This window comes from Orcinus orca, chromosome 1, assembly GCF_937001465.1.
Source record: "Orcinus orca chromosome 1, mOrcOrc1.1, whole genome shotgun sequence".
Lineage (NCBI taxonomy): Eukaryota > Metazoa > Chordata > Mammalia > Artiodactyla > Delphinidae > Orcinus > Orcinus orca.
In genome coordinates, this window is record NC_064559.1 from 212,122,440 (window position 1) to 212,148,361 (window position 25,922).

The 25,922-nt window shown below is 54.8% G+C and overlaps 1 protein-coding gene across 3 annotated transcripts; it reads left to right on the forward strand.

Moving 5' to 3' along the window:
* Positions 1-25: 25 nt before the first annotated feature.
* Positions 26-25,797, forward strand: SSU72 (SSU72 homolog, RNA polymerase II CTD phosphatase). Of its 3 annotated transcripts, XM_049714185.1 has the most exons (7): positions 210-348; positions 4,953-5,110; positions 5,927-6,093; positions 10,118-10,261; positions 23,040-23,179; positions 23,834-23,952; positions 25,322-25,797. In XM_049714185.1, exons 3-7 carry the CDS (start codon positions 5,960-5,962, stop codon positions 25,421-25,423), a joined length of 639 nt encoding a protein of 212 aa, XP_049570142.1. In that variant the 5' UTR covers positions 210-348; positions 4,953-5,110; positions 5,927-5,959; the 3' UTR covers positions 25,424-25,797. The 3 variants fall into 3 exon arrangements, with proteins under 3 accessions (XP_004272331.1, XP_033288556.1, XP_049570142.1); XM_004272283.3 differs by lacking the exons at positions 4,953-5,110; positions 5,927-6,093 and having other exon boundaries at positions 26-348; XM_033432665.2 differs by lacking the exons at positions 4,953-5,110; positions 5,927-6,093 and having other exon boundaries at positions 26-348; positions 25,507-25,797.
* Positions 25,798-25,922: the final 125 nt, after the last annotated feature.

A 25,922-nucleotide genomic window follows, 5' to 3' on the forward strand; every position in this document is an offset into this window, starting at 1 on the left:
CCCGAAGCAGCGGCGCGCTCGCTGGCCGGTCTGGCGCCCGGAGAGCTGGGCCTCCCACGGCCCGCGGTCCAGCTCTCTAGGCCGGCGCTGGGAAGCCGCTGGGACGCCGTACACACGCCAGCGCCGCGCGTCCTGACGCGCTACGTCGCCGGCGCCGCCGCTTCGCGTAATGACTTCCGGGCGCCGGGGCCGCCATCTTGCTCGCGCGGAAGCGGCGCGGCTGGGTGGGAGTCCCGAAGCGGGAGTCGCGGACCGTGCGGCCGCCGCCATGCCGTCATCGCCGCTGCGGGTGGCGGTGGTGTGCTCGAGCAACCAGAACCGGAGCATGGAGGCGCACAACATCCTCAGGTAGTTGGGGCCTCCGCCCTGGCCCAGCGCGCCCCGCGGACGCCGGCCGACCGGCCGTCCCTCCGGCCGACCGGCCCGTGCTGGGCGGTTCCGGCTCCCGGCCCGTGCTGTGTGGCGGCGGCCGCGGTTCCCGGCCCCGGTTCTCCCTGACCCGTGCTGGGCGGCCCAGGTTCCCAGGCGGGCGGTGCGCGGCGGCCCCCGAAGGACGGCCGAGAGGCCTCGCCGCCTCCAGGCTCGTTGGCTACAGGGCCGAGCGCAGCGAGGAATCGACAAAACTCGGTCCGCCGCGCGGTCCCCCACGTGTGCTTAGCGTCGCGAAAAATTCACATTCTGAGCCGAAATGTTTCCGGGTCGCTGAAACCTCAAACTGCTAGTAAACCTGAAAGGCTGATGCTGTTCGCGTCTACTTCGTACGCACGTCTGTGTATCTGAAAATCATGGCCTCTGTAAAATGCTCAGCAGTGAGGCGGTAAGTTGCAAGACGAAGGTTAGGGTCCACGAGAGGATAGGCCGGTTGTGTCCAGGGCGTGTCGCCTTTTTATCAAATATGGAAAACTTGCGCGACAGGATCTCAGGATAGAACAAGTCGTAAAAACACGGAAATGGCCTATTTTAATTTCATGCATTTGTGTATTTGCTTCTATCTACATTTTTCAAGTCTCATGCAAAAAAATCCATTCTCCTCCCTTGGAAAATCTCCAGTCGATAATTTCTGAACCACACGTGAGTTTGGTTTCACGTTTCAGTGCTAACTCCCCTTTTGTGACGCCGGTGTTGTATATGTTTAATAAAATTTTATTCCCGTTTGATAAATTTTTTTTCGTTCAAAATCACTTTACAGAATGTGAAATTGACACCTTGCATTACAGTTAAAGTTTGGTGTACATGTCAACTTTGATAGTAAAAGTTGAAACTGCCGTTTCTTCTGAAGTTTTCTTATGTGGACATTACAGGACAACCATGCCTCGCTGCTTCTCCTACTACGGCAGTCAGCTTTGACTCTCCTGGGGAAATCAGAATTCTCCCTCGCCCCTCGTTTTTAATGAAGCTGGACGCACCAGGTGTCCACGATCTGCTAGTTATGAGTTTAATTCTTCCTAACATCTACCACACTGTCTGCAGTATTCAGTTAATGTTGTTTTTTGGTCTAGTGTGATATGCTTCGAACCTTACAAACCAATGTGGAGTTCGTTTCTAAACTAGAATTTTTTAAACTGTAAAGTTGTTTTAAAATTGGAAAAGTGCAAGAACTACAGTGTGCTGGATCTGATCCCCAAACTGCATTTATCTGTTCAGAGTCACTAAAAGTGGTAACTTTAAGGAAAAGATTGCAAGGTTCACGCTCCAGGAAAATTATTCAAGGAAAATAAAATTTAACGTCTTTAATTAGAATGACAAGTGATCTGGAGACCACCTCATTCTGCTGGTTCTGGCTGGTGATCCTTTATTTAAGCTCTTCTCTATCTGCATAACAAAGTTGGGGTGAAATCTTACAAAAGGAAATGTTTTTAAATTTCCTGTAGCAACTTTGTTAGTAAATCAGTTCCAAAGTCTTGCCTATCTGATAGCCCTGAGACAGTCACCAGCAAGATTTAAGCCCTTGCTTAGTTCAAAGTAACTGGCACAGCCTTGGGTCTCCTGCGGAAATGAGGGTGCAGAAGAGCCCCCAAATAATCACCAAGTAGGAATGCTTGTGTACTTTTACCCATTTTACTATTTTTCAAATTTACTCATGAGAAAAGTAGATTCAGAATGAGGGCAAAAGGAGGTAAGTTTAGGGTAACATACATTATTTGTATCATGAATGTGAAGTTATTTTAGACGTGAATCTTTAATTTCTAAAATGCTTATATTTGGGGGGTGTTTTCCTTTGTTAAAATGATAGTATTTGCTTGTTGCAAAAAATCCTCGCTGTAGAAAATATAGAAGATGAAGAAGATAAGGATCACGGTACCATTTTGGGGTACACCCTTCTTTCTGGATGTTCTTGCAGGCATCCGGACACACACTGAAGGGAGGCCAGAGCACTGTTAGGTAATCTCTCCACAGAACGTGAACATAGTTTGATTTCAATATTCATTTCTGCTTTTATTTTTATACATTGGATTTGAACATATCTATTCATGTTGAGTAATAGCAGTGGTTACAAAACCATGAGCCAGTACTCAGCAATCCTGTGCAGCAGTCACTTTGGTAACCACTCCCCGTAACAGGTGGTTGGTTTTCAGTTTTATAATGTCCACATTCTTGTGCCATTTTAAGTATCTTTGTACACTTTTCTAGTTATTTCCTTGGCATAAATTGCTGAGTCAAAAAGTAGGCATATTTTACATTTTCATACATTCTGCCAAACTGCCTTCCAGAAAAGTACCTGTTTATAGAATTCCCATTTCCTCACAATATGGGCATTATTTATATCTTTTCATGCTGCTGGGGCAAAAGTATCTCGCCCTTTAGTTTTAAAATTGCTGTTGAGATTGAACAACTTTTTGTGTCGTTTTCACTTTTGAAAATTATTTATGGCTTTATCTCTTTCGATAACTTACAGGGTTTAAAAGGATGTTTAAGAAATTTATATGATGGTTTTTGTTACAACTAGTAGAGCTTATAAAAGATTTAGAGACTTAGGCCTTGAAGATGATTGTGAAAAGCATTTAAAAATGGTACGATTAAATAAATAAATAAATTTTAAAAAATGGTACGATAGGGCTTCCCTGGTGGCACAGTGGTTGAGAGTCCGCCTGCCGATGCAGGGGACACGGGTTCATGCCCCAGTCCGGGAAGATCCCACATGCCGCAGAGCGGCTAGGCCCGTGAGCCATGGCCGCTGAGGCTGCGCGTCCGGAGCCTGTGCTCCGCGTTGGGAGAGACCACAACAGTGAGAGGCCCACGTACCGCAAAAAAAAACAAAAACAAAAAAAAAGGTACCATGAGGGGCTTCCCTTGCGGTCCAGTGGTTAAGACTCCGAGCTCCCAATGCAGGGGGCACAGGTTCAATTCCTGGTGGGGGAACTAAGATCCCACATGCTGCAGGGCATGGCCAAAAAAAGAAATGTATAAGTGAAAACAGGAAAATTGTGTATGCAGTTTGGTTACAACTAAATAAAACTATGCATAGGAAAACTTCTGAAATGAACTATCATAAGGAATGTAGTTGATCAAGCATGCACGCTAGGTCATTTATTAGTGAAACCCAATTTTATTTTTGCCCCCTTGAAAATCTGCTCAGGCTGTATTTTTCTGAGAAGTCAAATACAAGTGTTAATAAATGTTGGCGTTTTCTAGAGCTAGTCATAATGTTCCCTGGGGTGATCATTTTTGATCTTTTGAGACTAAATTGTTTGAAATACTAGTCCTGGAGCCATTCAGGTTTTTTAAGGGGTGCAGGAAGACTATGTTTATTTCCACAGAGCCTCCTGTTCTTTGTACTCTGTGGATTAAGGTGTCCCTTTGGAACCAATTAATTTATTTTTTTGTTCCAAACTCTCTGTTAGAGGTCAAGGGGCCTGCTGATTTTTGGAAGGTGGTTTTTTTTTTTTTTTTTTTTTTTGGCTGTACGCGGGCCTCTCACCGCTGTGGCCTCTCCCATTGCGGAGCACAGGCTCCGGTCGCGCAGGCTCAGCGGCCATGGCTCACGGGCCTAGCGGCTCTGCGGCATGTGGGATCTTCCCGGACTGGGGCATGAACCCGTGTCCGCTGCATTGGCAGGCGGACTCTCAACCACTGCGCCACCAGGGAAGCCCTGGAAGCTGTTTTTAATCGTAGCAATTCAAAACAGATTTTAAAGAAAGACTTCTCTAAATTACTGTTTTCAATCATAATTTCCTGGGCAGTTTGATTTTGGGAAGATGAGCAGAGAGGCTGCAGATGTGGAAGAAAAAAGGTTAGAATCAGTCTCTTGAGCTCCTCTGTGCCAGGTGCTTTGCAAATGCCATCTGATTTCGTCCTCACAACTCTTAGGATGTGCACACGTACACAGGTGAGGAGATAATACCCAGAGCAAGAAGCCCCAGCTCATGAGTGACAGCAAGGATCTGGCTACAAGGGGCTCCAGTGCTGACGGATGAGTGACAGAACTGATGGGATAGAACGCGGGCTGGAGGAGGATCTAGGCTGCGGGGAGTGCGACAGTCAGCTGAGGTCCTGTTATTCTCCGATTTGGGGTGGGGCGCTCAAGTCTTAATGTCATGAGTAGAGTATGTGGACTCTAGCCACACTGGGATGGAGGTACTCAGACAGCCTCTCCCAGAGGGGACTGAGTCTCAGGGCTGCTGGGATCTGAACACAGGATCTGAGTGAGCCCAGGCGGCTTGACACAGCACTCTCCCAGACGGTGCTAAACTCTCCCCTTGTCTTGAACACATTTCCAGAAGCCTCTTGTTCTAAACTAGGGAGGGATTGTCCGCTATCCCCTGCGGCCCCTTTGGCTGCATTTTTGATACTTTGTTTCTGGGTACACTTGAGGAAGGTAAACTGGAAACTATCTGGGGAGGTGGAAGATTTGAAATTGTGTGTATAAGGTTAGAAGAGGTGCCTACAGGAGACACGTTTGCCATCATAGATTTTAAGGGACTCTGCATTGTTTTTTTGCTTTTTGTCTTCAGGAGGCAGAACTAAGAGCAGAAGGCTTGGTTGGAAGAAGGTAGATTTCTGTTTGGATGTGAACATTGAGACGAAACTGGGTAGACCAAGCATGGTATCAGTTCCAGCAGCTAAAACATTTTCCCCTGCCTTAAGGATCATCATCTCCAACCTTCTGTAGGTGAGAACAGGTCGAGCCCAGGGAAGATAGTTGAGCGGGTTCACCATGGTTAGTAGCGCTTAGGGCAGTGCTGGGACTGGAACAGCTGAAGTACCAGATCTTGAGGCCCTACTCTGCTGGCCCTGCACCCTGGGGAGGCCGACAGTGGCCGGCAGAGCAAGCTGGCCTTCGAGAAGCCAGGGTCGAGGAAGAGCTGGCCTGGAGCAGGGACATCTAAGCAGGAGCTCTCTTGGGCGCTAAACAAAGTGGCACGTTTGACAAGCTCCATGCATGGTGATCTCATGCTGAGAGGCCTTTTGTTTTCTTCTTGACCTATGGGAGGGTGAGAATAAAATAAACCCTAGAAAACATTGGGAAGTGCTTAGGCTGACGTTTTACTAGGGGTGACATCAACTTTACTGGAATATTAACATTTCAGGAAGTTGATCTTCCCAGCTTGTGGCTATACCACAGTGAAACTGCAGGCAGGCGTTATAGTGTGATGGTGCTTGAGCAGTTGATCTGTGTTGGGTAAGCATGAGGTCATTGTGTAGCTAGAAACGGCTGATTAAGCAGTGGGCGATTTTACCTGTAGTAAAGGTGACTTATGCTCGTAAGCATCTTGTGTCCTACTCAGAGACAGGTCCTACTTTCAGAAGGTTTGCAGTGGTCTAGGATTTCAGTCTTAGCCACAATAATGCTTTGAATTAGGTTAATAACCACACTATAGAAAATAGAAAAAAAATGGCATAACCCATACTGTAAATTTGGGTGTTTTCTTTTTTTTTTTTTTTGCGGTACGCGGGCCTCTCACTGTTGTGGCCTCTCCCGTTGCAGAGCACAGGCTCCGGACGCGCAGTCTCAGCGGCCATGGCTCACGGGCCCAGCCGCTCCGCGGCATGTGGGATCTTCCCGGACCGGGGCACGAACCTGTGTCCTCTGCATCGGCAGGCGGACTCTCAACCACTGCGCCACCAGGGAAGCCCTGGGTGTTTTCTTGATTGGTATTCATTTTAACTTTATTATTTTACCTTTAGGCATCAGGATAACAACTGAAACAATTCTGTTTCCCAAAATTCAACTTTTTTTTTTTTTTTTTTTGGCGGTACGCGGGCCTCTCACTGCTGTGGCCTCTCCCGTTGCAGAGCACAGGCTCCAGACGCGCAGGCTCAGCAGCCATGGCTCACAGGCCCAGCCGCTCCGCGGCATGTGGGATCCTCCCGGACTAGGACACGAACCTGTGTCCCCTGCATCGGCAGGCGGACTCTCAACCGCTGCGCCACCAGGGAAGCCCCAATGTTTTTTATGATAGTGTAATCTTTTCTATAACTTAACATTTCTGTATCTTAATGTGTAACATAATTTCTATATTTTTCTGATAGATTTTTGATAGCTATAAAGACAAGTTTGATAAATACTTGTCTGGAAGATTTGTTTAACATACAGAATAATTGGCCCCTGAGACAAAGCCTTTCAGTGGTCAGCAATATTTTTACAGCGCTCAGTCCTTTTATGTGAGAAACACATCGTCACTGTACATAGTCACACACAAGATGGGCTGTTTTGTCAGTTGCATGAGCTTAGAAGAAACAGGGCTTCTGTTGTTAACTAGCCTTTTTGCCACTTGTGACCATTTTGTTGGGGGAAGAACAAACTGGGTTTCATTTTGTGTGTGCAGTTTAAATTCTTCTGCCAGTAAATTCCTCTTTTGGGGTTTCATTTTATTTTTAAATATGCTTGAGTAACATTTCAGGCAGTTAGGGAGGGCAGTGAGGAGAGGGCAGCTGCGGCCCCCCTCCCCTGACGGTTTCTAGTAGGAGAGACCTCACCCAGCCTTTCAGAGACCTAGCAGGCATCCTCTTAGAAGCCCTGTTAGGGATCAGCTGTGTGGAAAATGGGCCCAGGTTATCTTTGGGGTGATCTACTTTTAAGGATATGGACAGTGTTTCACTTGGACACCTAGCGCACGCCTCAGCCCCTGTTGTGACAGGAGGTGAGGAAAGGAGATTGTCCACCCGGGCAGTTCAGGCTCGCTGCCCCGGCAGGAGGCAGGGGCATGTGAGACCCTGTGCTGGGACCTCTCCACCTAGGGCCTCTTGGGAACCCTATGGGCAGTTTTTCAGTGGCACACATGCCCTACGCCAACCCCAGGAACACCCTGGGGTCCTGTCTGGGGCCTGCATTACGGGGTGCAGGATGTGTTGGGAGCCCCCAGGCACCCTGTTTCCCATCACCCCCAGCCCCACAGCTTTGCCATCTCTGCGCTTCCCCCGTCCTGTGTCCTGGAGGGTTACCTACTTTGTTCCCACTCCCAGAGCATCTGAGGAGAGGGATTTAGGTCTGTTTCAATCACTGCTGAATCCCCAGCACATAGAGTAAGCTCCAGAAAATATCATTGGATCAAAAATGGAATGGCTAACCTGCCACCAGTAGAAGTGGTGGTGGTTTTTCAGTCTTAAAACTTTAGCCATTGGGGATTTAACAGTCTCCTTTGCTGCTGCCTGGCTAAATTAAGACTTATTCAGTATATATTTCATTAATGTATTTCAAGAGTAGTTGTGCTTGGGCTCATTTTAATAAATTTGAACTTAGGTTTAAGAGTTGGGCTCATGTAAATAAGTTCTTTAATTATGAGTAAGTATCTCAAAGGGATGACTGAGATGTAGAAATACTGATTTTTTTTTAAAAAAGTGATGGAGGAACTGTGTCTAAATGAATCTTTCACTTATTTTTGTTGGGAAGCGTTTTGTTTTTCCCACGGTTCCCCCAAATGATTTTTGGGACCCCTTTTGGAGCAGGCTTCTTGGGTAGCTAGCTGAGAAAAGTGGTCTCAGCCGTGGTTTCTCATTCTGACCTGTAAAGGCACTCTCTCTCACTTACTTAACTTACTCATTATTTGGTTTCAAATGGCTTGTTTTAAAGCGTCCACCAGAAGACAGGCCTTTCTCCCAAGATCTTGTGAACAGATACGTGGCCTTTGGAGACAGGCCCGGGGTGGCCCCAGGAGTGTGTCGAGCAGTTGGATTCACGCAGTCACTGTGTCGCTTCCTGGCAGGGTCACACCTTGGGCTCCCTCTGCAGGGACTGGACTCAGCTCCAAGCCCTCAGGGACCTTGCTTCTGTGGGTTAGTGTTTTTCCATAGCACACGTTCCTCTCTCAAGGACCTGCTCCCTCCAGGGTATTTTTGGGGTGAGGGGCTTGGCACTATGAGGATAAGCTCTCTGTTTCGGGCAGTTCTTGTGGAGTAGTGGCAAATCATGAAGCCAGCAAGACAAGCGTGGCCCACTGCTGTGTGTTCCCATGGCGCCCGTGGCCGTGACCTGTTCCCGGTCACTGTCTTGGGAGAGTGTGACCCCCGCGCGGCTGTTGTCAAGGGGGCCTTCATCCCTGCCTTGTTGGTCCTTTGACAGAGAACATTTCTTTTATTGTACGTACCTGACCTGGTGAGGAAACGGGTTGGGTGACGTGGTCTGTTGGGCACCTGCTGGAGCCTGTGGGTGGAGGTGCCCGCGTGGCTGGGCCCTTGCATTCCAGCCTCCGTGTTCCCGGGGCCCGGAGCTGCACGTAAACTGGGGCTGGGTTGGTTGTTGTCCATTTACAGCTCAGGTGGCCATGGCCCCATTCACTCCTCAATCGTGCCTGTTGTCCCCCGTGTTCTCCATCACAGTGACCTCTGGGGCCTGGTTGAGGGCACAGCTCGGGCCTTCCAGGGACAGAGGGACATTACCAGCTTCAGAGGACTCAGGCAAGGTGTTTGACCCAAACCGGATGAGAAGTGCTTTAAAAACGTGTGTCTGTGAGGCTCTGTCGCACCAGGCGCAGTGGCTGCGCTCCTCGCGTCCCTCCCCATTCTCACAGTGACAGCAAGTGACCTGTGGGTCCTTCCTGTCTTTTGTGGGAGGGACAGTGACTCTCGGGCTGGGCTTCTAGAAGTGCTGTGTCTGCTGGGAGAGACCACGGGTCTCGCTCCACAGGCGCTGGGGGCCGAGTGAGGTTTCCTCCCTTATTTGTCCGCCTTTCAGCAGAGAGGCATCGGTGCCCACGAGGGATCGGGGGAGTGGCGCCTGCAGACCTGGGCTTCCCCACGTGCTGGGACATGTGTGCATGGACACGTTCGCTCCTCCGTGGGCCTCCAGATGTGGCCAGACACCCCTGAGCTGCAATAAAATGTACAAAAAAGCTTGAGACAGTGACCGCGGCCGCCTCAGAGCCTGCGGGGCCATGAGGAGAACGTCGGGGCTGGTGGGCCTGGGGCCTGCTCCCGAGTTGGCAGGCAGGGATGCTTCCACACGGACGTTTTAGTGATGTATAAACACGAGGTTAGGAAGAGAAGGCCATTTCACGTAGACGCTTTGAATACTCCCAGTGTTGGCTTTCACCGCTTGTGAGTTTGAGGGAACATGGGGTCTGCAGCTGGGGTCTGAGTGAGGATGGCGTTGGGGCCGCAGTGTGTGCGATGACCTTTCTTGCTTAGGGTGCGATTGTGGCTCGTGGACGCTGCCTGTCAGGGAGGTTCCCTCAGTTTATTAGGAGACACTCAGCCATTCCCTTATCTCTGGCCCTCGCAGCTGGCGCCTCAAGGTAGGAGGCCGGGGGAGTGTCCCTCTGTTCCGGGGCTCCGGAAACTCTATTCTTGGTCCTGGGAAGCCTGCATCATGGCAGCTGGAAACCTGGACAAATGGTTTCCTTCTAGAGACCAGGACAGGAGTCAGATGACAAGACGTTCTAGGTGAAATCTTCCCTCTACCACGTGTCTATCCTGTGGCCATCACAGACATCCACCTCGTTCCCCTACGTTCCAGGATCCTTTGTCTCCTGTTGGGATTGGCTTCACCTAGCTTTTGTGTAACGTGCTACAGGATTTTTTTAAATTTGCAAATAAAATACTTAGAGTTAAGAATTGAGAAACGTGTTCTTTGAGACCAACAAAATCGTTCTTATAGTCCATTTCCCATTTCATTTTCCTTTTTAGCATTTTGTGTCTCATTTAGTCCAACTGTGATTCTCTGTCGTTTTGTGTCTTTCAGCAAACGAGGATTCAGCGTCCGGTCCTTTGGAACAGGAACTCATGTGAAGCTTCCAGGACCAGCACCCGACAAGCCAAACGTTTATGATTTCAAAACCACATATGACCAGATGTACAACGATCTCCTTAGGAAAGACAAAGAACTGCATCCCAGTGGTTGCCCTTTAACCCTGTGTGCTTGTCTCTGACAGGTGTCACCTGTGGGCACCACTCAGGGGCACCTGTGAGGCAGGGGACGCGGCGGCCCATTTGAGGTGTGCGGGGTCACTGGGTTTCTGTTCTGGTGCTCACGGGACCATCCAGAGGTTGGAGCCACTCGGGGCCGTGGGCTGCAGTCCACGTGGACACAGTCGGGGAAGGTTGTGGTACAGTATTAGAGCAGCTTAGGTGAGGAAGGTGGGACCCCGCCATCCGTGGCTTTGCACACTGCAGGTAGGTGTGGGCGTGGGTGTGCACTGGTTCACGGGCGGCTGCCTCACACTCTGGTGCTCTTTCTGGAGGGTCAGCTCATGAGAGGGCCACATTGGGTGCCGAAGGAAGCATGTTAGAAGCAGGGAATTTGAAAGGACTTGACTTCCTTTCAGGAAGAGACAAAACAGACTTTGTCTGCTTCCTAAGACTCACGGGAAAGGAAGGTATTTTAAAGCCAGATTCGTTTGAATGTGACCCCAGGCTGTGGATATTAAGATCATCCTTGCTGGCTGGGTTTTGACCAGACACTTCACGGTCACCCCGGGCTGCTTTAAATTCCTGGGACACCTCATGTTACCATGAGTGACGGTGGTTCTCAGGATGGAGACCAGACACATCCCAAGCGAGAGAAGTATAGACACCGGGTGGAAAGCTTCCTTCACTTCGGCGTTCTTGCAATTGTGAATAAACTACGAATGTTCTCTGTACACCTATAGATTACTTAGCTGCGAGGGGCCCCGGAGGTCATTCCAGCAAAACGCACTGGACGCTGGTGGTTGCTGCACGCTCCACCCCGTGCCCGCTCCTCCCCAGCTGCAAGGGAAAACGTCGGGTGGGGGCATTGGGGCAGAAATGCAGGTATTTCTCGTCAGTGCCCCAGCCGGGCACTGATGCTGGGGGTCCAGGACTCACGCCCACCAGAAGCAGCACCCTCCGCTGCCCCATGCAGTCCCAAGGCCCTCCCGGGGGTGTGGGAGCCCCAAGAGACCCTGCAGCGCACCTTGCGCACACACTCCTTTCTCAGAAGGCGCAGACCACGTTAGGAACAGCTCTGCATACTGCCGGGGAGATGCCAGCCGTGTCCTGGGCTCCGCGTGGCGGTGCCGTGTGGTGAGAGCCGTCCTAACCTTGTGGAGAGGCGCCAGCCACGGCCGCTCCCCTGGGAAAGCTGTGATCCAACTCCAGGCTTTTGGTTCTCGCACTGAAAACTCTCTGTTGATAAGCTTAACTTGAGACCCCATCTAGTGAGTTGGCCAGAAATTTCTTTGGGCTTTTCTGTAGGGTAAGATGGTACAGAAAAACCGGAGAGAACTTTTTGGCCAACCCAGTATTTTTTAAGATTATTGTTCAGTTAGCACCATTCGTTTTTTAAAGACTTAAACTCAACAAGAGAAACGACAACAGATAATGCACTTAGTCTGTACTCCCTTAATTATTGTAAGTTAGGTCTTTCACATCAGAGCTACTTCTGGGAATGGGCAGCATTTACACATTGTAGGCCAAATCTGGAGGGATTTTGTGCGTGTCCCTGGTGGCTCTAAACGAAGGGGCAGAGCCCAGCCTCTCAGAACTCAGACTCTCCTCTCGGGGTGACTGTACAGGCCCGTGGTCTCCCCAGCAGCATCCAGTCCAGGGGATGGTTGTGCCTGCTGTCCGGGCCCGTGTAGGGGAGTTGCCTCCATAGACCCCCCCCCCCCCGCGTTGGCTGCCCTTCACGAGCCTCTGGGAGGGAGCCTTGTCGCTTTGCTGGCTTCACTTGGGTGGGATTTCTACCTTCTGGGTGGGGTGGGAAGGGGCAAAACAAGGCTGTGTCTGGCACTATGCTCAGCTCTGCCTGAGTCAGCCCTTGGCCAGTAACAGAGGAGCATCTGCCGGCAGTGGGGGACGGGGAGTCCACTGGGACGCTGGCAGGATGCCAGGGGGTGGGGGGCCAGAGGCCTTGCCAACTTGGGCAGGGTTGGTGATCAGGTGTGGGGCAGGGAGCCCCGCGTTTCCCCATGTGCTCAGGACACAGCAGACAAGAGGTAAAAACCTAAATCTGTAGCATAGAATACCTGGACATTTGCAGAAGTGGCTTTTGTAACTTACAGTGCATAGCTAGGAAAACATTGTAAGATGAAACCCAAGGATAAAACAACATTCAGTAAATGTTTGAATTTTCAGGGAAGAGAAGATGCCCCTTGTTGGGCAGAGCCGGGGAGTTGAGGCCAAGTGGCTGGCAGGGACAGATGGGCCCTGGAGACGTCTGCGGGCTTTGCCTGGGCACCGCTCTGCCCTGTGGGCTGGGGCCTGGGACCCTGTGGTTCTCGAGCCCTCAGTGGGTTCTGGTCTGTAGTCGTTAGTAGCCAAGCAGTTTATTTGTTCATTATTTGGCTGTAAATAGGGGTTTTGCTTTTGGTTTTCTCGCCACAAGCAGGAGTGGGTTGGGTTGAGAGGCTGCGGCCTCGGTCCTGCGGTGACAGGTGTGGCCGCAGAGCACCTGCCTGATGTCGCCCAGCCCTGTGAGGAGCTAGACAGCCTGGTGAGGTTTACGTTTCCCTCCCCCTGTGGGAACTCTCAACGATAGTGCAGGAAATCTGGGTTCACCTGACCCTCCCCGGGCATGTAAGAGGGTCTTCTCTTCGGACGCCTCTAAGGCGGGAGCTGTCCTTGACTGTGAGACGATCTACCTGCTTCAAGTGCACGGCTTCGCGGGTCCACGGGGCTGTGCGCTCAGCAGACTGTAGGATGTCTTCCCCCCAGGAAGCCCCCTGGCAGCTGCTGGCCCAGTCCCCGCCTGTGGCTCTGCCTCTTCTGGACGTTTCTGATCCACAGGTCGTACAGCACGGGTCTTTAGGAGCTAGCTTCTGCCTAACGTCCGAAGTTGAGCTGTCCTTTTGTCGTTGTCGTTGAGCTGTCCTCTTTTATGTGTAAATGTTCCCGTGGACCTTAAGTTTTTTCATCCCTTTGCCTTGGAGTCCTTTTGAATACAGAGCAGCTTCAAACTTGGTGTTCCATTTGGGGGCTGTAGTGCACCTCCTGTGTCAAGTTGGTAGAGGCTTCCAGATCTTTCCATTTTCTGCCTGAGCCACTTTCCACACCTGAGCTTCCTCCCGGGCTCTCCAGCATCAGTTGAGCAGAATCTGCAGCTGAACCTCAGCCTACTTGGCGCACTTTTGGGGGAAGATAAGTCATTTTCTTCTAAATGTAAGACTGGCCAATCTGTGACCTAAGGAACAGGGTCCCTGGGCCCAGTCACGGAGGAGGGGCCGCCAGGAAAGGTGAGGCTGGCAGTGTCCTCACGGCTCCAGGAGAGCTATCTTTCCTTGGTTTTGGATAATTGCTTTGTGAGTTACAAAACCACTTGTCTTAAAAAGCAAGTGAATGTGTAGCTCTAAATATAGTTCATGTGATTTTTAATACATGTGACCAATTGCTCCCCAAACAGTGAGTTTCAGTGCAGATACAACTAACACTCGCCCAGATCCTGACTTTACCCTGTAAGTGGAGGCTGCGTGTTGAACTTGTATCTCGCATACTTTCCCTCTTTCTCCTGTGGCTCTTTTGTAATTAAATACCTCTGGGGTTAGATTGTTTTTTAACTATTTGTTTATTCATTTTCAGTTTCTCAATTTCATTGTCTTTTAGGCCTTAGGTTAATTTATGTGTATACTCACTTCTCCACTGTGCAATTTTTGTTGTCTTGGAGTAAAAGGTAATAATAAATGTAATTTCTAAGAGTATAAATCCCACAGCCTCCAGGCCTCCATCCTGGGTACGAGGTTAGTGGACACAGCAGCTCCGTCCTGCTCAAGGCCCCTGGGCTTTTCCAGAACCTTGTTCTTGGGGTCTCGTCAGACCCTCCTCGCCTTCTCTTGCTGCGTTCGGTGGCATGGGGTGGCTGCCTGGCCCTGCCCTGAGGACACTTCCTGCACTTCAAGTCCAAGCCCCTTGGGCTCCCACCTTCAGCGTGTCCTGCCTGACCCCCGTCGTGGGCGGTCCCTGGTCACCCTCACTGGCCCCGTGCGTGCCTGGCGTGAGCTCGCCTATCTGACCCCATCTCATTTCACCCTGGTTGGCAGCTGTGGTTTCAAGTGGTTACTGAAAACAGTGTCTGTTTAACACATGAGTGTGTTCCTAAGCCAGACACTGGTTCCCAGGGAAACTCTGATCTAGTTTTACTGATGCTTAAGCTTTTGGATTTTAGAAAAGCACTCAGGCTTAAAATAAAAGTTAAGGCCTTCAGGTATTTCACATGTGGCCGGAAGAGAAGCTTGCATGTCTGACAGGCATTGCCCCGAGTCGAGCAGCTGGCTGCCCGAGGTGGCTGCGGGGTCCCTCCTGAGGCGACAGCAAGGCAGGTCGGGGTCCCCACAGCCTGCGGCAGGTGGGGTGCAGACGCAGCGTGTAGCCGGTGGGTGACGCCGCAGCCCGCGTTGGTGGGTTCACTTTGACTGGGGACCGGGGTGGCGAGGCCATTGCAGACCACGCCAGAGCTCCCGCCGCCAGCCTCAGGAGCGGTGGGGCCTCGTGACAGCTTGTGGTGCATCGGCTCTTCATGTTCGAGGGTCCCAGCAGTCGCCACAACCCTTTGAGAGTATTTCAAGCCTAAAGCTCTTTGCTGTCAGCCTTGCTCATACCCAGGTGTGCTGAGGACGCCGCTCCCACGGCTGGTGGCTGAGTGTTCTCGTGACCACGCACAGCAGCTGCAGCGCCACCCGCCCGCCTACCGGCCTGCTCTTGCCCTGGCTTCGCCCACCGGCTCCAGGGAGGAAGGGGCCCGATTCAGAGCCATGGGGGGCTGCAGTTGGGCCCCTGTGCTGCCCCAGCCCCGTGGCTCGAGGGAGACCTCTTGCATCCATGCTGCTTTGCCGTGAAAACACAGACTTGGGTGCCTTGGAGGGGAGGGTGTCTCCATCCATAACAGGTGAGGCGTTGTCAGGGTTCCCTGGCGGGGGGGAGCAGTAGTCAGCTCTGGCCCCCTCCCGTTGGCACCTGGCATGTGTCTGGAGTCTGAATTTGAGGTGGCCGTGGCCTGTGGCCAGTGTTGGAGGGCTGGCCGGCCGGTGGGAATCCGGGTGAGCTGTGTCAGCTCCGAGGTCGGGGGCCGGGTGGGCATCAGGAATGCCCTCCCCCCCGCCTCAGGGCAGGGCTTCTGAGGAGGTGTGGGAGTGGGCTGGGCGGGCCTTGCCGTGGGCGGGTGTGGGTCTAGGTGCCAGCAGCGCGTGGGTACGGCTTTCCCCCTGGCCCTGAACCCTGACGGGGTCCAGCCATGTCCACCTCGGCACTGACCGCTCCTCATGTGGATGGAGACTGAAGGAGTGCGTACACCAGCGGCCTTGTGCCCAAGCTGCGTCGCCATTAGGTGCCCCAGGCTCCTGCCCCCGAGATGCCCCGTCCACACGTGAACCTGCACCTTCCTGATGCCATCCTCTAAAGCGAGGGACTTGAGCAGGGCGTCTTTGGGGACACACATCCTGGAAACTAGAGAAGCACTGTCATGGGGGCCTTCAGGGAGGGTCTGGGTCGCACGTCCGTGTCTGAGGGCAGGGCCTCTCCCTGCCACGCGGTTGGGCTCGAGGAATCTGGCCCCAAAGCACCATCTCCGCGGACACTTCGTGGAGCATCTCCCTGGTGCGTGGGCGTCACCTGTAAGCTCCTGAACTCCGCCGTCGGCCTTCCCCTGGCTCGTGTGCAGGAGCACAGCCACCCCACCCCAGCCCCATCAGGACAGGCAGGGCGTCACCATGACCACCTGAATAAGAACGGACAGTCTGTCAGGACAGGCTCTGCCAGGCCATGTCGGGCAGCCCTTGGTGTGTCCCAGGTAGCTGGGGACACTCGGCAGCGCTCCTCCTCTCGGCTGCTTCCTGCCTGGGAGGCTTGCGGCCCTTCCTTCCTCTGCTGTGTTTCTCAGAGGCCTCTCGACCCTGGCGGGTCCCCACGGGGAACCCTGCTGGGCACAGGTGGGTTGGTTTGCAATGACCACTGGCCTCTTGGGCCTGCCCCCCACCCTCCCTCCGTCTTAGCCAGACGGTTTGGTTTCTTGTGCAAACTGCGTGGTCTCGAGAACGCCAAGCTTGGCCAGGGCTCGGCAGGGAGCACGGGGGGTCATCCAGGGACATCTGGGTCGGTGGCCACCCTGGGCTTGGTGCTGTTCCTGCTTAAATCACTCAGTAAGTGGAATTTCAGTGAGGGTGGGGGTCATTTTATTTTTCCTTGAACTCACAGTGTTTGGGGTGGATCTCGGGCACTGCTTGGAGGTGGGCGGTAGGCGGCCAGGAGATCGGCACCTAGAGCATCACCACGTTGTTCCCCCACCGCACCCTCCCCACCCCCCCGCCGCCCTGTGATGTTTGGGATTTAGTCTGTTTTGAACCATTTATGTAGAAGTGATTTGGTATTTGCAGACTAATTCATGACCTGAGGGGTTTTTCTCAAAAAGTAAGTAAAATGCTCCAGCCTAGGACTCAGGTTTTCTCTTTTGTTTTGAGATCAAAATTTTTATGATGTCACACAGCTGGAGGGTAGGTACGTGTCTATTTGAAACAAAACACTAAGACTAAAGATATTTTTCCCATTGCATTTTTATTCAGCCAATTTATTAAAAAAATATTTTCTTGAGCTTCCTCTTAAATTTAAATAAATGTAGCATTTTACCCTATTTGGACAAGTGGTCTACCACTTTTATTTATTTTTAAAAATAAATTTATTTATTATTTTTGGCTGCATTGGGTCTTCGTTGCTGCACGCAGGCTTTCTCTGGTTGCAGCGAGCAGGGGCTACTCTTCGTTGCGGTGCGCGGGCTTCTCATTGCGGTGGCTTCTCTTGTCGTGGAGCACGGGCTCTAGGCACGCAGGCTTCAGTAGTTGTGGCACACGGGCTCAGTAGTTGTGGTTCGCGGGCTCTAGAGCGCAGGCTTCAGTAGTTGTGGCGCACGGGCTTAGTTGCTCCACGGCATGCAGGATCTTCCTGGACCAGGGCTCAAACCTGTGTCCCCTGCATCGGCAGGCGGACTCTCAACCACTGCGCCACCAGGGAAGCCCTACTTGTATTATTTAAAGTCTGCTAAAGCCGCACCTGGTTAGACGGTGTTGTCTGTCTCTGCCATCTGTCCCCTTCAGGCTGACTTAAGGCGGCTTCTGAGGTCGGGTTTCTGAGGAGGAGACATTGGACTGGAGGGTTGCAGAGTCTGCTTTCTGGCCGTCACTGTTTTGTTTTGTTTCTAACACCATTGTGCAGGGAGTGTTTCCTTTGAAGAAGAGGGATGGCGGGTTCTTGCCTCCCGGGCCCCAGGCCCCGTGCAGAAGAGGCCGGGCGAGCAGAGCCCCTAGGATGCTGCGCCCGTCCCGGGAGGGCTGGTGGAGGGGCCCTGGTCGATCAGACGGGTGAGTGTTCCTCGCCTTCCGGTCCAGGCTGTGTTCTTGGCGGGGGGTGGGGGGGATGGCAGCTGCCCTCCGGGGGGCTCCACACGACCGGGACGTGCTCTGGAAGCCGGGCCTGTGACTGGTGTGTGTAGAACATGATTACGGATGAAACGTATTTGCTACTTCCCAATTCATTTTTTGCTGACTTTGGCCCGACCGAAGCGACCTCGCTGCCTGGTTGCAGTCTGGGGAGTTGTAGTCGCTCCTCTGCTTCGGTTTGTCCTGCCCTTTCCTGGCTGCCTGTGGCCCTGCTCGCCCGGCCCCGGCCCCACGGGCGGCTCATGAGACAGGCTTCTGGTCCCTGCGGGCCTCAGGCCGTTTGGAGCACCCTCTCTGCACATGCTGCTCAAGAGGTTTGTTTTTCTAATTTTCATCATTCTTTTTCTACGTGACACCTGTTCCAAAAAGCGGCCCAGTTATGCATCCCGTGGCTCCCTGCGCTGTCCTCCAGGGCGTCCTTTGTGCAGCACGTGTGTCTGAGGCACCCAGTTTGTTCTTAAGTTTTCCGTCTGGGGAGTGGCCGTTTCACAGACACGAGGTTGTCACCCGTCCTGCCCCCCAGTGGCCAGTGGCTGTGCTTCTTGGGCTTGTGCTTTCCACGAGGCCTATGAGGCTAATGGCTCTGACACAAAACGCTGGGGGTATTGTGACAGCAGACTGTTGGCGGCACAGGGAGGGCATGGGTGAGGGCTGGACCCGTGCAGCCGCGGTTGGTGCCCATCTGAAATGAAGGTGGCGAGGTTGTCGTTAGGTAGTGAGGCTAAAATTTGAGCAAAATGATTAAATTGTTCCCAAGATGGGGTGGCCCATTTCCCTGCAGAGCTGCGCATCCACTCAGTGCCCAGGAGGCTTCATGTGTAGGGAGGGAGCTCCTGGCTGCCTCCCCCTTCCCCGGGACGGGCACCCCAGAGGGAAGCCCCACAGGTGGGCAGGGCTCTGAGTGGATTCTTGAATCCAGCAGAGAAGAGCGCAGGGCCGCTGAGCAAGGGTCCAGACTCCTGGATTTGGAGTTGGGAGGTCACCGTGGGCTTCCAGAGGCACGAGGTCCTGCTTACCTTGGTGCTGTGCTCGGCCCAGTGGGTTTGCGGAAGCCCCAGCTCTTGCCCGTGGCTGGCCAGTGGTCACCCGTCCAGGCCAGCGGGGGGCTGGTCCTTGTCTTTGAGGACCTTCCCCCAGAGGCACTTGGGCCCCTGTGTGAGGGGTTTTGCATCTTCTGTTTCAGTTGGATCAAGCTCAGTACTGGAGGTAGAATTAGGTTGGAGGATGCCTGGGATGAGCGTGTTCTGGGGCACAGCCCACTTGGCCAGCTCCAGCCGTGGGATTTGGGTTCACACCCCGGGCTAAGCCTCGAGGCAGGAAACGCCTGGTGCCGTTGGGGGGCAGAGGTGCTGATGCTGAAAGTCCCTGGGCTCCGTTTGGTCAGCATCCGAGGAACAGCTCGGACGAGGGCATCCTCTCTCGGTGAAGCACACACCGCAACGGTCCAGCCAGGGCCTGCCCGAGCCACCCCCTGCCCACTCCATTCCCAGAGCCCCAGTGCGGGGGCAGAGCCGGGCTCCCGGGCCTGGCTGTTGGGAGAGAACACAGGTGGTGGCGGCCGGCGGGCCTGGGAGGCCACTTGCCGGAAGCGCCTTCCCGACAGGGCTCGGCTGGCACTGCCCCTGGCCCCCTCGCCCACTTCCTCGGGGTTCTGACTCCACCTGGAGATCCTGCTTCTGTTCTCGGTGTTCCGAGGCTGTCTCTTCCCAGGTTTGTCTCCATCACGTGCGCTGGGTGATGTTTGTGGGCGACCAGGCTGAGGTGTGTCACTTCCGACCCTGGGAAGGAAAGTACTTCTGTCCCTGGGGGAGCGGGAGCCTGGCCGGTCCTCAGCAGAGGCCTGGGCCCTGGGCTGGGAGGGGACGTGGGGGCGTGGGCTCCACTGTTAAACCTCCGAGGGAGCGTCTGACCCCGTATGTGGGTTCTGTCGGCGCCTCACCCCTGCCCTGGAATCGGCCCATCCGTCTCCTCACTGGTCTGGCCCCAGCCTCTGCCCTCAGCCACCTGCCTTCACAGGGGGCATCTCTGCTTTGACCCCAGGTTCCCAGCATGGGCTCCGCGCACCGGGGCCTGCTCTGTGCCGGCCTGGCCCCCTCTGCCCACCTCCCGGGCCCTCCTTGTCCGACGGGAAGCAGAGCCGCATCCTCGCCGAATCCCCCCACATGGCTGGGCTGGGGCAGCAGGAGGAATGATGTGCTTGCGCTCCGAGGGCTCGGGAAGGCGTTGCCTCGGGCGCCCAGAAGTCACGTCTGCCGGACGCACTGTCAGGCCCGTATCTCTCAGCATCACTGTTGAGACAGAAGCGTTCAGCTGAACCTGTTTTCCGTGCTGAGCACACGTATGTAGGATGAACTCGTGGTTGGGGGCTAAACCTCACATCTGAGAAGTTGCCTTGAACTAGAACAGACTGGAGCCCTCGGGCACCCGGGTCAGAGCAGGTTCTGCCATTCCGGACGGGCAGCCTCCAGGCCCAGGTCCTGGCTCAAGGCCGGTCTGTGGTCCCTTTGGGTGCATCTCAGACCCGCCGGTATGTTTGCCTTTTGCCCTTGAACTTTGGACACAAGCCCCCTGTGCCTGCCGTGTTCCCCTCAGGACAGTCCCTGGGCCCATCCTGAATCTGAGTGCCCCCCGCGGGGTCGCTCCAGCAGGCTTGCCGGTGCTCATGTAGCAGTTTCGAGAGCACGTGCTCTCCGCTGACAGGGTCTGCATCGTTTGATGGGTAGGACCCCAGAGTGTTTCAGAACGATCCTTTGTTGTCGTACTTCCTGTGGCGGCAGACAGAACCTCTCGTCTTTCTGGGGCCCCCACTCTTGAGGAGCTGCGGATCTGCACCGCAGAGGAGGTGCCCACGCCGCCCTTCATCTGTCCCAGGTGAGAGGGGGAGACCCGCCCTCTGAAGGTGCAGCGGCTCCAGGCGTGAGCTGGGGCGCACAGCCGCAGCCCAGGAGACGTGGGGCAGGGGCAGGGGCCCAGACACCGTGTTCTCTGCCTGCACCCACCTCGGCCTCCGTCCGCCTGGGTTGGGCTCTTGAGCTAGCTTTCCCCGCCTGGGGGGTTTATTTCTGACAAGCGTGTGAGCTCAAAGGGAGGCCCCAGCCAGCTCTCCCTCCCTAAAGGAGGCTTCCTGCCTCGGCAGGTCGGCTGGCCCTTTACCCACTGTGGTCAGCCAGGCCTGCCGCTGCCTCTGGGCCCAAGGTCGCTGTTGGCTGGGGGAGCACCCATGTGGGGTGGGAGTGGTTCTAGGGGCCTAACGTGTCCTTCCCACCTGGCAGGGCCCCAGGGGGTGGTCCTGGCTGCCCGGCTCCCTTGCAGCTCTGGTCCACGGGCTTGGCCTTGGTGGGTTCGGTGCAGATGCCTCGAGTGGCCGGGGCCCTGCTGCCTTGGCCCCTGCAGGTCGTGGCTCAGCTAGGAGTGCTCGGCCCCTGAGTCTGCAGCATCCCAGCCTCCGTGGGGTGAGCACGCCCCCTGCCTCCCTCCCTCCCTCTCTCCGTGCACAGAGCGTGGGCCTTCCCTCAGAAGCCAGGCCCTAATGAAGGCTTTGTCTTGGTGGCAGACAGCTGTCGCCATCTTGATCCCCACTTTTCCTGTCTCACCCTGGTGTGAGGCGGGAGTTCAGGCAGGTCCCTGGGAATCCAGTGTTTCGTCGTTTCATCCTCAAGGACCCACACCCGCACCCAGCATGCGCTGTCCTTGGTCCTGCCTGCCACGGCCTGGGCCCTGCGTATCCGGGATTTGCCAGAAAATAGTCTCAAAAGGTCCCTGTTACTCCTTCCTTGTTACACTGATGAAGGTGAGGCTTTGATCTCTGAACTAGGCCTTTTGTCCTCAGTTATGTGCAGCTGACTTTCATTTGTTACATCATCTATGTGCATAACTGAGGGTCAAGGAAAGAAGGAAGGGGCTTTGCAAGACTGCTGGGGACCCTGAGGAGCCCCCCGAGCACCTGGTGGCCTCCCCTCTGAGGGAGCCGTCACCGTGAGCCTTGGTGTCACCTGAAGCCGGGCTGTCTGGGTGGCCGGTCTTGGAGCCACTGTGGGAGTGCAGGGAGCCTCCACCACCAGCCCTGCACCACGTGGGGCCTCCCTGGCCTGTGTCTTTCCGCCGGACGTAGATGCCAGGTGTCCGAAGGACCAGGTTCTGGGGAGGAAGACCGAGATGTAGCAGCGCAGCCGCTGTGGGCAGCCAGGAGGCGGCAGGGCCAGCCCGGGGACGCAGGCCAGCATGAGGTGGCCGTGGTTATTACGCTTGTCTAAAAAATGGCAAGAACCAAAAACGCCCCACAGCTAACAGTCGAGTGTCTTTTCAAGTGAAAACTCTTAATTAAATGTATTTTAAAAGCCGTTTTCACCATCCAAGAAGGTAGGAAATGTATTTTGAGTAATACGAGCTCATTGAAATAAACTCTCATAACTTAAAATCTGGGAAAGACAGTAAATGTATCCCTCAGAGTTCCTAAATCAGCTCATCTGTGTCCGAGTAGAGTGGACAACATGCTTGTTTCAAACTATCCAGAATGACCCTTAGAGACCACGGGCTTCGTCTTTGGGGCAGTGAGCCCTCTCCTGGGGCCGAGGACACAGCCATCGGGGTTGGGGGTGGGGGTGGGGTCCTGTCTGGAGGGTCCCAGAGGAGGCACTTCCAGCTCAGGGCCACCTGCTTGGCACAGACCTTGACTGCGGGACCTGTGTGGCCCATCCGAGCTCCAAGGGACTCGGCACTTCCAGGTCCTGGGCCTGGGCTCCCCTCACTCTGCCCTCAGTTCACCCAAGGCTTCTCCCTCCTGGACGCTCTTCGTGTCCTCCCTTGGGTGGGCTTCCGGATTCTCTCACTGCCATGCTGAGCTAGGCTTGGGATTGGGTTTCCAGGTTAGCTTTGTCTTTGCCAAAGGGCTTGGGTTCAGCATGAGCGTTTGCCAAGACTCTGCAGGACGAAAAAGGCCATCAGTGACTTCCTGGCGGCCCAGTGGTTAAGACTCTGAGCTTCCACTGCAGGGGGTGCAGCTTCAATCCCTGGTTGGGGAAACACGGACCTGGGAGAAGGCTGCAGACACTAGGTCTGCTTTCTGGAGAGGTGTGGGTCCAAGGGCAGCCAGTAGGCTGGGCTGGGGGCGAGCATTCTCACCTGACTTGTCTCCTGCGGGATGGGGGATTGCGGCCCAGCCTGCCCCCACGTGCCTCCGTCGCCCTGATGCTCCTGCTGGGGGCGGGGGGGGCGGGTGGCTGCGCCTACTCGGATGCTGGGGGGGAGCGGGGCCTTTATCCAGAGTTCCTTAACTCGGGCACTCAGCTACACGCAGAATGGCATTTTACACATGCTGGACAGAAATAAGAGGATCAAGCCCCGGCCAGAAAGGTTCCAGAACTGCAAAGATCTGTTTGATCTGATCCTCACCTGTGAAGAGCGGGTGTACGACCAGGTGGTGGAAGGTAAGCGCAACAGCTGCAGCGCCAGGCCCTGTGCCGTGCCCTCTGTCCTGCTGTGCGTCCAGCGCCTCTGAGGCAGCCGGGCCGTCCTGTGCGTGGTGTCTGTTCCTGGCCCAGGGCTGGAGAAGGGTTCCCGGTGCGTCTGTGGGCTCCGGCAGGCGGGGGAAATGGGGCAAGGCCACAGAGAGGTGGACAGAGGGCCCCTGACCTGTGTGGGCCCTGGGAGGGGGTGGGGGCAGGAGATGGTGGCCTTGGGGCTGACCGTGTTCACCAGGACAAAACCACCTGTGCCAGCCAACAGCACAGTGCGGGTTCAGGGTCTTTGTGGCACAGCAAGAGCACGTGTGGTGCAGAGGGACTAGGGCCTGGTGCTTTGTAAGTGAGGGTGCTGTCAGCTGCTGTCCCGCGGGACAGGCTGGAGTTGGCAGGTGTGACCAGGTGGCCTGGGGTCCAGCTTCATGAGCGCGAGCTTTCCTGCGGTCCCAGCCGTATTTGGCGTGAGGCTCCTCCCGGGGTTGGGGGTGGGGGGGAGTGCTCGGCCTGGTCAGATGCTCTGATGTTGGTCCTTAACTGCATCCCCGAAGGAAGGCTGGGCAGCGCACAGCCTCCTGCGCTCTGTTCTGAGGCCTCTGACTTCCGTCCTCTTGTCACGGTCAGATCTGAATTCTAGGGAGCAGGAGACGTGCCAGCCTGTGCATGTGATCAACGTGGACATCCAGGACAACCACGAAGAGGCCACCCTGGGGGCGTTCCTCATCTGTGAGCTCTGCCAGTGCGTGAGTATCGGGCCCTGGGCGGGCCTGCGTCGTGCACACAAGGGCTTCAGCATGAACGTGACGAGCACACCGCTCGGTTCACGGTCCGCTTACTGCCAAACGTTAAAACCCATAAATGCAGAGGTGCCCACAGGTGAGAGTCACCGAGTCAGCTCTGGCTAAAGAATGCACCTTTGAGCGTTTTAGGTTGATTGCAGGGGTGAGTGACCTGCCGGGGTCTGGCTTCTGTGGAGATGGCTCCCAGGACTTAGGCCCCCTGCCAAGACCCCAAACAGCTAGAGGAGCCCAGGAGCCCCCAGAGATGGCGTCAAAGGGCTCTGGTCCTCTCTGCCCCCGCACTTCTCATTCCAGACGTCCAGCCCTCCCCGAGTGGCCCTGGGCATCTTCCCTTGTACAGGAAACCCCAAGAGCTTTTGCAGCCACTGTGCAGCTGTGCTCAGAGCCAAACATTTCCTCTTAGATGGGACAAAAGGACCGACCCAACTCATATGTCTGGTCATATCTTTGGCCTGTGGCTTCTGCATTTAGGCCAACTAAGTGTGAGTGATAGAAAAGTGAAGAAAACGAGGCTTAACCAAGAAGTCTGGAGACAGGCAGGCCTGGACGGGTTTGCTGTGTGAGGGGCCCAGGCCCCTGCTCTCTTGTTACTTTGCCCGGCACAGCTTCTGTTCCCAAGGTGTCTCATGGTCCAGGGTGGCTGCTGAAGCTCCAGCAGTTGTTCCCATGGTCTGGCCATCATGCAAAAGACAGGGCTGAAGGGGCTGACACGTCCCAGAAATAGCACACGTGACAGCCACTTGGGTCGGGCTGGCGAGAGCTTGCAGAGGAGAGGCACTGCTCACAGGCCGAGATGGGGGGCAGCGAGGGGCCTCGGCCGCAGGCCAGCCCCTGCCAGGACAGGCGGGCTGAGGAGCTGGCCCCGGACCACCCTGGGGCTGTCCCCTGGCAGGGCCGCCTCCTTCCAGGGCGGTGGTTCTCCACCAGGGGACATCTAACCGCACACACGGTGGGCCTCACAGCCGGGAGAGACGCTAGTGGCAGCTGGCGGGTGGGGGCCACAGGCGCTGCTTAACCCGCTACAGTGCACGGGACGGCCCCTGGGCTTCCTTGCTGGCTGACCGGGCCCGCGCCGGTACTGTCTGGGTCGGGTCTGCTCATTTTCAGGGTGGGGGCAGTGCAGGCGGCGAGCGTCTGCAGTGCGCGTATGTGTGGCATCTGAGGCCACCCGCCCTGCTGCAGCCGCTCCGTGTCCCGTCCCTGTCGGGCTCCCCTCCGCCCCGCCCCGCACGCACGGGCGGCACCAGGCCGGGGCAGGGTGGGGCTGCCTGTTGGGCGCGGGCAGCTCAGGGCGGCTCTCCTCTGGCTCCAGATCCAGCACACGGAGGACATGGAGAACGAGATTGACGAGCTGCTGCAGGAGTTTGAGGAGAAGAGCGGCAGGACCTTCCTGCACACCGTCTGCTTCTACTGATGGCCCCCGCCCGCCTGGAGCCACCTTGCTGAGCTTCCTTTTGTTAATACTTCTTCCTTCCTGATATTTGTTTTTACCTTTAGGTATTCTGCCGATGGACGGACGGTAGCAGTGCCCAAATAAACTGTACATATGAAATGAGAAGATATACATAAATGCCAGATTACAATCAAGTGTTTCCCATCCCACTTTTACTTATGAGTGGGATATTGATTATAGTTTTTTTTCTTTAACCAAAAAAGAAAAAAACGGTTGATAGCACATTTCCCCCCAGCCATCTGCCTCTCACTGAGCACCCCTTTCCCGTCTCCCCTAACTGGCTGCAATGTACAAATCCCTGAATAAAGCAACAGGCTGTACTTTTTGGGAAAGAACCTGCCATTGTCTCATCAGTAGATGTTGCTGGTCGTCCTGGCTTCATCCAGAGTACCCTGCCTGGCCTGGACCTCCCGTCAGGGTCCTCAGACGGCAGTCCGGGCCTGTGGGTCAAGCTGAGCTC